This window comes from Lolium rigidum, chromosome 1 (genome assembly GCF_022539505.1).
Source record: "Lolium rigidum isolate FL_2022 chromosome 1, APGP_CSIRO_Lrig_0.1, whole genome shotgun sequence".
Classification (NCBI taxonomy): Eukaryota; Viridiplantae; Streptophyta; class Magnoliopsida; order Poales; family Poaceae; genus Lolium; species Lolium rigidum.
This window is the reverse complement of record NC_061508.1, coordinates 247598112-247610634: the sequence shown is the minus strand read 5'-3', so window position 1 is coordinate 247610634 and position 12523 is coordinate 247598112. Positions and strand designations below refer to the sequence as shown.

The 12523-nt window shown below is 43.8% G+C and overlaps 1 protein-coding gene across 1 annotated transcript; it reads right to left on the bottom strand.

The window, feature by feature from the left end:
* Positions 1-971: 971 nt before the first annotated feature.
* LOC124692298 (acyl-coenzyme A oxidase 3, peroxisomal-like) lies at positions 972-5634 on the bottom strand. Its single transcript, XM_047225640.1, has 13 exons — positions 5150-5634; positions 4089-4206; positions 3873-3980; positions 3612-3784; positions 3432-3531; positions 3240-3314; positions 2610-2740; positions 2147-2282; positions 1937-2056; positions 1694-1840; positions 1505-1609; positions 1325-1426; positions 972-1220 (listed from the first exon to the last, which is right to left on the bottom strand). The coding sequence occupies exons 1-13, from the start codon at positions 5632-5634 to the stop codon at positions 972-974; spliced, it is 2049 nt and encodes a 682-aa protein (XP_047081596.1).
* Between the last annotated feature and the right edge of the window lie 6889 nt (positions 5635-12523).

Genomic DNA, 12523 nt, shown 5'->3' with positions numbered 1-12523 from the left:
GTGGCCTTTGAAGAGGCGACCAGGACAAGCACCGGTCGATTTGCCTGCCTCCGTCCCCGCTTCCCTCATCCTCATGGTCGCCACCCACCTCCGTCCCTTGATGTCGTGCTGCCTCCAACCCGCCTGCTCCATCCTCCCGTCGACGTGTCATGGGCGGGGCCGGTCGATCCGCCGCTCGCTGTGGAGTTCACCCCGGCGGCTGGATCCGAGGAGGAGGCGCCCGGTGGGAGGAGGTGCTGGCCTGCTGGGCTGGGGAAAGATGGGACGGCGCTGGACCGGCCGGGGACCGCGAGGAGAGACGTGGAGGCGGCGGATTCGGGAGGAGGAGAGTGGGGGAGAATGAGAGGCGGGGCAGGGGATTGGGAGAGGAGGGAAGCTCCCGATAGGCTAGGGTTTCCACCGTGGGTGTGATCTGGGTGACCTGAAACAAGGAGCGTCGCTGCCTCTGTCCGCTGGTCCCGCACACGTCTGGTCCCAGCCGTCAGTGACCCATCCAGAAGAGACCACCGGTGCAAAACGAAACTACTACATCCGACGGTTGCTGTGAAAAGTGGGACTCAAAAATTACTGTTGCATGTGGATTGGACGACCCAGATTCGTTTGCCCCTTCAGACCCCCTGGTTGAGAGGGTAGTCTTTGAACATTTATAGAAGTAATATGAGTATTTTCTCAAGCCATAAACATATGGATTCAGCACGAACCGGAGGATAAACCTCGCTCCATTGGGGTTTCACTTACTGATTTTTGAACTGTTCAAGAACACATTTATATCTAACAGCATTGCGTAAATTATTTTAGAGAAGACAATACATGAACTGATGCATACATGGCACTCCCTATCTTCTAGCATCTTCATCTGTACACATCTGACTTATTGTATACTGTGGAAACCACATGAAGCAGCATGCACCTGTCCATGTATATAATCTGTGTTTGCCCGACCAAGATGTATGTAGCTACCAATGGTATAGTCATTCGCTCCCGGAAGACAGCGCATTTGCGTCGATCCAGTCGAAAGCAAGTGGACTGAGGAAGGCATCAGGAATTCCAAAAGAGCTGACGATAGCAAGCGCATGGGGCCTCAGTTCACTGCAGAGTGCCATGACTTCTTTCCTGACGGTGGCTACATTGTCCCGCGACAAATAGCCGTATCTCAGAAAAGATGCAGATTCATCTATGCATACCGTAACATAAATAGACCTCAGTAAGCCCAATACATCCTGCAAATGCAAAATTCAAAGTGACGTGAAGATTATTATCATAGAAGAAGTAAAGAAGGGGCTGACTTAGGGAAATTTCAGCTAGCGTCGCAAAGCGAAAATACCTTTAAAGAACCAGCAGGAGTTTTCATCTCGTCCGCCAAAAATATTTGCAAAATCGTTCGCTCAGTAAACGCTCTAGCTAAGTCTTCACCAATTTGGTAGCTCTGGATGAATGCCATTCGCATTAGTCTTAGAGGAAGTTTATATCAGCAAGAAAATGTGCAGTAGGAAGTGATTTTTACCAGCATGAAAGCCTTCTCCCTGCTCTCTCCTTGTGCCAGATAGTGAGATACCTCTTTCGTGAACTGTTTTAGTAAATCCCGCTCCCTTAAGCAGAACAAATCCATCTATCCATATGCACATTGCCAACATAAAGACGAGATATATACAGAGATATATTATCAGTGAAGAACCAAATTAAAATTCTTTACCTGGAACTTGGAGCTCCTTAATATGCCACTTGTCAGACTACCAGGAATAGCAGGGCAAGGACCATTCAAATGTTCTAATCCCAATCCCTTGAATGGCTTCTTCTTTTTCTGTGTCGCTACTAATTCAGCATACAGGGCTTTGCTTACCTGCATCAACAAGATTAAAATAGGTTCAATGAAGCCAAGCTTGAAGTACCTTTAGAACACATGCATAAACGATGAGCAACAAGAAGTAAAAATAACCTGCTGCAGTAGAACATTGTTGTCACCCTCAAATGTAGACTGCACATCAAATTCAGCTTTCAAAATTCCTACACGGCTATCAGTCTTCAAACCTTGGCCACCACAGGCTTCACGGCACTCCTGATAGAAGTGAAAGAAAATCCAGTGAGAACCACTGATCCAAGCATAGAAAAAAATATACTCATAACACTTTTAACATTTTAACAATACCTGAAGCGTGGTCATATTCTGCCAGGTTAGTGTAGCCTTCAGAGCACTAGAGTACACGTGTATCGCTTTACTAGCTTCAGGTGTTCTCTTCACGTACATATTTTTCATAAAATTACTAGCACTGCTCATCATACATCTGCATAACAAAAAAATATATATTGGCATATGATGATCTTTGCTAAGTAGCAGTGAAAACTACGGCCAGCATTAATGACTCCAATTATAGGGGATACATCCTACAGTTCCATAACTATGTTATACACATGTGGAATTTCATAACAAAAATAATGTAGTCCAGTGCCGAACATCGGAGCAGTGATGTTAACAATTGGGAAGAACTAAAAATTGGCTACCTACAACAACAAACTTGATGTGCAAAAACTACCCTCGCATGAGAAAGAAGCATATGTATACTGAATTATTGACTGAAGATAGTATAAGCCAAGGCAAGAAAGTAGGTTACGCTTTTGCGAGCAAAGGTAGGAGGCGCCTCTGGTGACTGGGATAATCAAGTAGCAGCATTTCAGGGCCATCTGGTGTAATTGAAAAGGCCCTCCTTGACAAAGCATATCTCACAGCAATTGCTAGGCCTACCTGTAAGCATGGAAAAGAAAGAGTACATAAGCACGTTTATATAATACCAGGGCATGGAAAATTAATTGAAAAGCAAATTCATCTGGCTGACCAGTACTGGTTACTGACTCAGTGACTGGCACTTGCCGGTCTGCACTAGGCCTAAAATATTTTTAAAAACAACAAAATATGCTGTTCCAATGTGCTTGGTTGGTGACTTGACATTTTTAGCAATCTCTGTTAGTGTTTTAAATATTCTTGTGCACTTAAAATTCATGTTTCCGACCAAGCTTGTCTGGATGATCAAAAGTGCACAGACTCGTAATCTGTCCTTGTCTATATGGATGGTATTCCACTTTGCCTGAGCCAAACTCCCTTTACTAGCTCCCACAGGTTTAGCCTATCGAGTCTAGCTTCCTGTTTCTACAAGCTTATGGAGCTCTATACCTCTGGAACTCGTAAAGACAAATTATGGAAGGATTTCCACGTATTTACAGAAAAGGAAGGTCGCAAGACATACCTTTGAAATATAAACAGAGCTGACCGCAATATTGACCCGGCCAAGCGTGAGAGGAGATAAAAATGCTGCAAACCTCTGCAAATAAAAGTATAAAACACATGTAGCAAACTGTGAAGCTTTTTTCAACAGCTTCTCCCTCTCTTGGTATGTGTGAGATAGAGAAAGAAGGGGTGAATGGGTGGGGTGAGATACCTGATCTGGGTCATCTATCGTGCTAACGTATTGACCATCAGGCAAAACATCAGCAACCAGATTCAGCAAGTTCTCTCGAGGAACGCGTATATTGTTAAACCTGATAGAACAGACAGATTTGGTTGATATACAATGAATGGCATACGATAGAAAAAAGGATGCACAAACGCAATGACTCACCAAATGCGACCATTATCAACACCATTTAGTCCAATTTTATGGCCACAGTCAGCTATATGGATATTAGGCAACACACTCTCATCTTGATCTCTAATCTGAGCTACAAAAGCGTGGACTCCCTCATTTCTTCCATTTATATGGAGCTGAGCAAAGACTATTGTATGTGTAGCATGCTGTAAAAGGAGGAGAATACTTATGTAAGTCAGAAAAAAATTGCAAAGCATATATGAACACAACAAGATTAGTGAAATTTGATCTCACATTAGCAGCTCCACCAATCCAGTACTTCTGAGCTGACTCGCAAGGAGTATTTATCACAAACTCTCTTGTTTGGGAATCATAAGTTGCTATTGTCTCAATTCCTCTTACCTTCAAGTTAGTCAATAGAAGATGAGAAGAGACACTTCATCAGTACAAGATTAGTGAAATTTGGGAATCATAAGTTACAGAATCCAGAAAAGGTATTATGCCACTTACATTGCTCCCATGTCCCAGTTCTGTCATTGCAAAACAACCTTTAATAAGATAATTTTCCGTGTCTGACAACCACTTGTCATGATGGCGCTTCGTTCCAAGAAACTTGATAGCGCCACCCCTGGAATGCACACATAAAGAAAAAGAAATAAGGAACATCAGAAGATTCTTAAGAAAGCTGGAACCAGTTTCTTTTCCAGGACATGCTTTCTATATATGAAATTGGTCCAAGGAACCACGGGAAAGTCACAGAAATGACCACTCCTAGTTTTCTGGACAAGATTGATTGTCACACACTAGCATACAACCCTTTAAGATTGATTCCAAAAGCATTAATCCCTAGAGAGATCGTCACAAAAGCGGACAGATACAAAAGAGAAAGCCGTAAACTTAGAACGAAATTTGTCGTGAGCTTCAGTGTTGATTAGCTTTTATAACACCATGTTCACCTTAAGTTGCCCGCTAGATGTCCTTGATTTTAAACAATTCAAAAATATCCAACGAATAGAACAAAATGAAAATCTAGCTCTGTTTGGTGTCCTAGTTTTTCTAAAACGAAAGTATTATATAAAACTGCAGTATTTTCTTGCCTAGGCACCAAATACTTCAGTTTTGGAAAAAAGGGGTTCAGACCTCTTTTTTTCTATACTGCAAAATTAGTGCAGTTTTGTAAAAACACGAAGTATATAAACCTGCAGCTTTTGCTAAAGCCAAACACCTCATAGTATTTAATACTTTGGTATTTTCAGAAACCAAAGTATTATTAGATTACTTTAAAAAGTCGTTGTTACCAAACGCACCCTAAAATTTTATACAATCTACAATAATTAGGCAGGAGCGAAATTTCATAATCCTAGTCAAGTTCTACTACTATGAGACAACGGTAATCTGAGTGACAGTCTTCCAAGTTCCGAGTAGCTAATGACACATGGCAGTTGTGATTATTAACATTAGATTATTGTTACAAGCTGCCGGTCCAGAAAAATAGAAGACAAATGAAATGCTAAGTTAAGCATACAGCTGGAAAGGAAAGAGGGGAACCGACGGACAACTAGTGTACCTACCAGAGGAAGAAGTGGACGCCGATCTTGATGACGAGGGAGTGGTCGTAGACGCTGAGGGCCTCGAGCAGCGCGAGCTTGCGGAGCTCGGCCTCGGGCCCTGGCTCCGTGAGCCAGCCACGGAACACGCCCCGGCGCGTGAGGTGCCCGATCCGGCGCATGGTGGCCTCCCGCTGCCCCTCCTTGCCCTCGTTGTAGTCCGGCGACACGAACACCTTCCCGCCGGCGCGGCGCGGGCAGAAGAGCGGGCTCTCCTCCATCGCGCCGAACACCCAGTCGCGGTCCCTCAGGTGGTGCCCGTCGAGGAGCGCGCGGAGCTCCGTCGGCGAGAACGCCGGCGGAGCCTCGGTGGATTCTGGCGGCACGTAGCTCAGGCACGGGGAGGACTGCAGCGCGGCGGGGGCGGTGGAGGTATCGGAGGGGAGGCCGGCGAGGTGGCGGGCGATCGCCGCCGCGCGGCGGGCTGCGGCGGCGGGAGTAGGGTCCATCAGCGCCGGTTGTTGGTTTGGAGAGTCGACGTGGTTGGTAGTAGTCCCTACTTGGAATTGGGAGGGGAAGGGGACAGATAGAGAGCAGAGGAGCGAAGAAGCTTGCGAAATGTTCCAAGCTCCGTGATCACCAACACACTTTCAACAGAAATTGCCGCCGCAACGGAATATCTTTTTTCTATTGTACCGGCCTCCTCTCGTCACAGCGGTAACGTGTGTATGGTCATGTTGATAGTATATTTTACTACTTAGTGACGGTATGAGAACATGGGAGTTCCGTTTTGACTTTGTCCTCTGTGGCGACCTTGGCGATTTGCCGGCGAGTGGCGTGATGCCGTTCTAATCCCCCTCCGATTTCTTCTAGATCTGTCCGATTTCTTTCCTCTAAACTTCCTCAATACACAGATCAGGCTTCTATCCTCTATCCTTCAGCCTCAATCCATCGCTAGACCTTGCAGATTCATCCCATCTGCTCTCTCTGGCGTTTTCCTTTTCTTTGCCAACCAGCATCCAGATCCCCTCACACAGCTTGCTCCTCCACCTTTTCCAGTGACTGGCTCATCTTTTTCCTCTTGGCTGTATCAAGGCTGTCGTGTTATGGAGTGCCACAATCAGAGGTTTGGTTGTTCTGGTCCTTCTGAAATCTTAGGTTTCCCTTGTCAAGCGAATCACATGGGCTATTCCAAGGGAAGATCTAACCCATGGGAGCGCGCAGCAACTGACCCGAACTTCTTTCGGCGGGGGGGTGATACTCCTCCAGTTAGTGACTACAGCGGTGTTTATGGCAGCGGCGTTGGACTTCAAGGCGCCATGGGAGCCATGAATTTTTTATCTTGGAACTGTCGTGGAGTGGGCAAGAACCTGGACAGCAATAAGATGGAGTATTTGGCTAAGCTGATCTACTCGACACACGCTAAGGTAATTTTTGTTTCTGAAACACTAGCTTCCAAATATACTCCCGTTGATCTAGCCAACCGCTTTCCTATACAAGATAGTTTTGTTGTCCCTGCTGAAGACCATGCCGGTGGTCTTTGGATTATGTGGTCTGATGAGATGCAGGTTACTATAGTTTCAGCTAATCAGAATGTCGTGTTAGCTTTTGTTGTAAATACAGCCACTAGCTTTATTTTCTCTTTAGTGTGTGTTTACGGAGACCCACATCATCGTAGAACTAAGGAAATTTGGAGTCAAATCGAAGATTTTGTGATGTCTTGTCCTGGAAAACCTGTTTATTGCATGGGTGATCTTAACAACATCATGTTTCCTTACGAGAAGAGCACGCCTTGGAATATTAATTATCACCGTATGCAAAACTTCATGTATCTTGTTAAACGTTGTGGATTCATAGACATGGGTTATAATGGTCCTGCATACACTTGGTGTAATAACCGCTTTACTTCTGTTCCTACTTACGAACGCCTTGATCGTTGTTTGGGTAATGCAGAATGGTGCGATGCTTTTCCTAACACTACAGTTTATAATCTTCCTATTATTTTGAGTGATCATGCTCCGATTCTCACCATTACGCAGCCTTCGGTCATTAGATGGAAAACAAATTTTAAATTTGAAAACTGGTGGTTGCTTGAAAAAGATTTCCAGGGAACAGCAAATCAAGCTTGGGTGGATTCGGCTAGAAAGCCTTTCCATGTTAGGACGGCTAATCTTGCAGGTGCTTTAAAGAAATGGTCCAAGAAGAAGAAGCCTTTACAATACCATCTTGATGCAATCCAGGCTGAAATTGAAGCCATACAAATGCAACCTGTACAAATACAGGATCATGCCAAGGAGGCAATTTTAACTAACCAATACGAGCAAACCATGACCAAGCTTACAGAGTTTTACAAACAGCGTGCTAAAAAGCATTGGGCTCATGATGGTGATCGTAATTCTTCTTATTTCCATAATGCTGTTACGAAAAGAAGAAGGAAGAATCGGATCTACACTATTAAAAATTGTGATAACAATCTGGTTCATAGTCCGGAGGATATAGCTGGCTGTTTTATTGATTACTTCTCGAATATTTTCACATCTGCTAATCCTGATTGGACTGCCGAACCTATGATTAATGTCTTACAGGAACAAATTGATCCCTTTGTTTACTCCATTCCAGACAAGGATGAACTTGTGCAGGTCTTAAAAGAAATGAAAAAATGTGCATCACCTGGACCAGATGGGTTAAATGTAGCTTTTTACTTGGCGGCCTGGAGATGGATTGGGGATGATGTTACAAAGATTGTACAAGATTTCTATAGAGACGGTAATCTCCATCCTAAACTGAATGAAACTCTCATTGCTTTGATACCTAAACAGGCTAATCCTTTAGTTCCTCAAGATTTTAGACCTATTAGTTTGTGTAATGTTATCTACAAAATTATTGCAAAATCCTTGGCAAATAGAATCAAGACTTTCCTCCCAAATTATGTTGATGAAACTCAACAAGCTTTTGTACAAGGTCGTAGGATTTCAAACAATGTTGCTATTGCTCAAGAAATAACACATTCTTTTCAGCTTTCTTCTTGGAAACAAAAAGCATTTATGCTCAAAATTGACCTTGCTAAAGCTTTTGATAGAATTGAATGGAGCGTCATAGCTAGGGCTCTTGCTCGTAAAGGGTTGAATGATCATTTCATTTATCTGATTCATAAGTGCATTTCAACTGCTACTTTTTCTGTTCAAATTAATGGCCAGCCGTTTGGTCGTTTTCGGAACACTCGAGGTATCCGTCAAGGTTGTCCTCTATCACCGTCCTTGTTTGTCCTTGCTGTTAATGAATTGTCGCTCTCCATGCATAGTGCTCTGGACTCGAATAATTTAGAGGGTATTTCTCTAGGCCCTGGTTGTCCGCCTCTCCACTCCTTGTTATTTGCAGATGATCTCATAGTGTGTGGATCGGCTTCAAATCAAGATGCTCAGACTATCTCTCAGGTAATCAATCATTTCTGTAACCTTTCCGGGCAAACTCCAAACTGGTCAAAATCAGCTATCCTTTTTAGTCATCATACTGACTCGTAACACTAAGCTTTACATTAAAAATTTGTTTCCTGCCCGGACATGGGCTCCTCTACTTTTCACCTAGGCCATCCTCTTATTCTCCCAGGGAAGAGCAGGTCTATTGCTTATGAGTTTTTAATTGACAGGTTCAAGGCCAAACTTACGAGGTTATAAAGCTAATAGACTTTCTCATGCTCGGCCGTCTCACTCTCATAAAATCTGTTTTTTCTTCCATTCCTGTTTATTACATGTCCAACATTTTGCTAAGCAAGAAAATCATTTCTAAACTTACTTCGGTGGTTCGAAAATTCCGGTGGACCGGTATTCAAGCATAATCAAAATTCAAAACCTCTCTGTCTTAGAGCCTGGCATGACATCTGCAGGCCTATTCACGAGGGAGGGTTAGGCATAAGAGATCTTTCTGTTATGAATAAAGCTTTGGTTTCCATGTCTGTTTGGAGACTGTTGAAAGAGCCTGATTCTCTTACGGCAAAAGTTTTCAAGGCTAAATATTTTCCTGACACTTCTATTTGGCGCGCTAATCATGCTATTCCTAAATCTGCCTTTTGGTCCTCGGCTTTACATGTGTTGCCTCTTATAGAAAAATCTTGTCATCTTCAGATTGCTGCAGGTAACTCCAGTGTTTGGTCCTCGCCATGGTGCGAGGACTGGAAGCAAATTTATGATCATTTGATTACCCAACCAGGTTCACCTTGCCCAGCAGTTATCAAGGATCTCTGGCAGAGCAATTCTAAGTGCTGGGATGAAGAAAAAATTTCTGCACACTTTGATGACGATATGAAGAATAAAATTATACAAGTTCCTCTTGCTAATGCTGATTTTCAGGACGAGTTGTGTTGGAAATATACTCCATCTGGTCAATGCACCACCAAAAGTGCATACAAGGTTTTCCTCCAGGAGACCCCCTCTCGAGGTGTTAGACGCACAGTTTCAGATTCGGAGAAACAATTGTTAATGCAAACATGGAAGAACTCCAAGTTGCCGCCAAGAGTGAAGACTTTTACTTGGCGTTTAATCAGAGGGGCATTAGCAACAGGTATGAGAGCTTCTCGTTTTTCCACTCACATTAAGAAAGAATGTGCAAGGTGTGGTGCCCCTGAGTCCGACTCCCATCTTTTCTTCCACTGCTCCTTTGCTCGCGCAGTTTGGTTTGCTTCCTTGGGGTTTAGAGCGATTCTTTTGCCCAAACTAGTTACCCTTCGGATATTATTCAACAAATGATCTCTGCATCTCATCCTGAAGCTTCTGTGCATCAAATCATGTCAATCCTCTGGAATGTTTGGAAAGCTCGAAATGATTTACTTTTCAACAAAAAAACTTGGTCTGTCAACAAAGTCATTTTTGCTGCTTCAGCCCTTCTATCGGCTGGTGTGGACGACGTTAAACTCTCTCAAAGTTTGAAGCCCGACTTGTCAATCGCTGCTAATGTTGTTCCTGCTCCTAGGAACACTTCTTTTGTATTGCCTGCAGGCCCGGTTGCATTTTCTGATGCGGCGTTAAGCTCCTCACCGTCGACAAGAGTTGCTGGCCTGGGAGTTTATTTGATGAATCCAGCTCACAATTCCACTATATATATACAGGCTTCGTCGACACATGTAGATTCTGTTTTGCAAGCTGAAGCGCAGGCCTTGGTACTTGCGGTGGCGGTGGTTCGGTCCCTTGGATGGAACAACGTGACATTTCTTTCGCATTGTCGGTACTTGTTGATGCAGCGGAGGCGGCTGATCTGATTTCCAAACCGGGACATTGGTCTGCTAGACCAATACTTGCTGAATTTTTCAGATGTAGGAGACAACACTTGGAGCATGTCATCAAGGTGCCAAGATCGAACAACAAAATTGCTCATTCCATAGCCAAAAGAGCACTCACAGATTACTCTAGATCCTTCTGCTCCTTCATTTGCAAATCTTCTCTATCCTTGTCTACCTGTAGGTGCAAGATGGCTCTTTGTAATCTTAGCATCCCTTTCGGGAAGCTACAGTCTGTACTCTGTCACGGTTGCTAATAAATAAATAAAAATTTCTTTGCCAAAAAAAAAAAAAAACTACTTAGTACCGTACTAATTTATACTTCCTCCGTCACGATTTAGATTTCTTTTGCAAAAACAACCCTAACTAGTCTACGACCAAACCCGTGATCCTTGCTTAAGGTTTAGTCAAAAGTCAACATATTTCAAGTTTGATTAAATTTATACGTAAAAATATAAATATTGACAATACTAAATTAATATCAATAGATTTACCTGGAAGTATAGTTTTTCAAAATGTCCATTTGATATTGTAGATATTCATATATTTTCGTATAAACTTGTTCAAACTTAGAAGATATTGACTTTTCGCTAAATCTTACGCGTCTTACATTTTGGAACGGAGGGAGTACTATTCTTCGTCACGATTTAGTCACCATTTAGATGTCGGACAGGTTCTGACGAGGGTGCTCCTCGGCAATGCTCACCTTTTGGGGCTTAGGGTTGACGGAATCCTGCAGCCTGACACGAGACATCGGATACCAAATAAACGGGAAGGAAGATTTACCCAGGTTCGGGCCCTCGATGAGGTAAACCCTTACTTCCTGCTTGACTGATCTTGATTATCGAAATTATCGGGTTACAATGGGGTAGCCGAAGGCTAAGACTATGATCTCGTCGAGAGGCTAAGATTTCTAATGACTTAGCTCTAGACTTGCAGTGGTTTTAGCTGCGGTGATTGTGTATCTCGGCAGAACCTCTCCTGGCTCTTATATTGCAGGCCAGGTTCCGAGAGTTCTATCCGGGTTCGACTAGGTTACAAAGAGTTCTACGTCCAAACTTTCCTTGTTCTTCGTCTTCTTGCCTTGTTCGTCAAGAATATTTCTTCGGAACCGACATAACGGCCCACCTTGAGCGGTGGATGATCTTCATGGGGTCCTGGTTGGGCCGTACGAGGTACCATAATATTGGTTACCCGAAGGGTAATGCCCACATCAGTAGCCCCCGAGTAACTGGCTGAAGTAAAGCTTCGGGCAGGGACTAAAATTGTCTTCTGTCGAACGTCCATAACTGTCGGAAGATCTTGATCTCTTGAAACAAAAAGCTCATTTTTATCGGGTGCGTGTTCAGCGCTCCCGATGGGAGTAGCTCCTGAGTCTAGGAACCGATTGCAACCGTGTGTAGACTCAAGTTGTACTACTCGAATGTTTCCGGTTGTCGATGTTTTCGGCAAACTGTCGTGGTCATCCGATATCTTCAAGTAAAGTCATGCCAATTGATAGTACGTAAGGGATTTGAGTAACGTGCCTAGTTTTTACTCGATAAATCCATGATGGTTAACTGCCAATGGCAAAACAATGTTACTCTACTCAGAATCAAGTCCCCGAGCATGATTCTGGATATTCTGAAACCTTCGAATCTATAATTTTCATCGGGTGCGTCCAGCGCTCCCGATGGGAGTAGCCCCCGAGTCTAGGCACGGATGCTTGCAACCGTGTGTAGACTCCAGTCGAGCAACCTGATGTTATAATTTCCTTCGGACGCTTCATGAAGAGTCGATACTTTTGGTGACATCATCAATGACGTTACCACTGCGGCGGTTCGATTGACAGGACATGACCTGATGGGCCCACCCTACTTTTGTGCGGTCAGTTAGGAAATGACTAGTCCTTACGCGTTGACCGAGGCGCCTCCTCGATTTCCGCACGTAGTGGGAGTAATGGGCCACGGGTTTATCTCTCTCTTTGACACGTGTATGACTGGATCCTTGCCCATCTTCCCATGATGCCAAAATAACGGCCACGATCCCCAATCATTCATTGCTATAAATGGAGGACCCCTTTACGTTTTTACTTTTTACGTCTCCCATACTACTCATCTTCTTAAAATATGCAGGGATGAACCACGGGG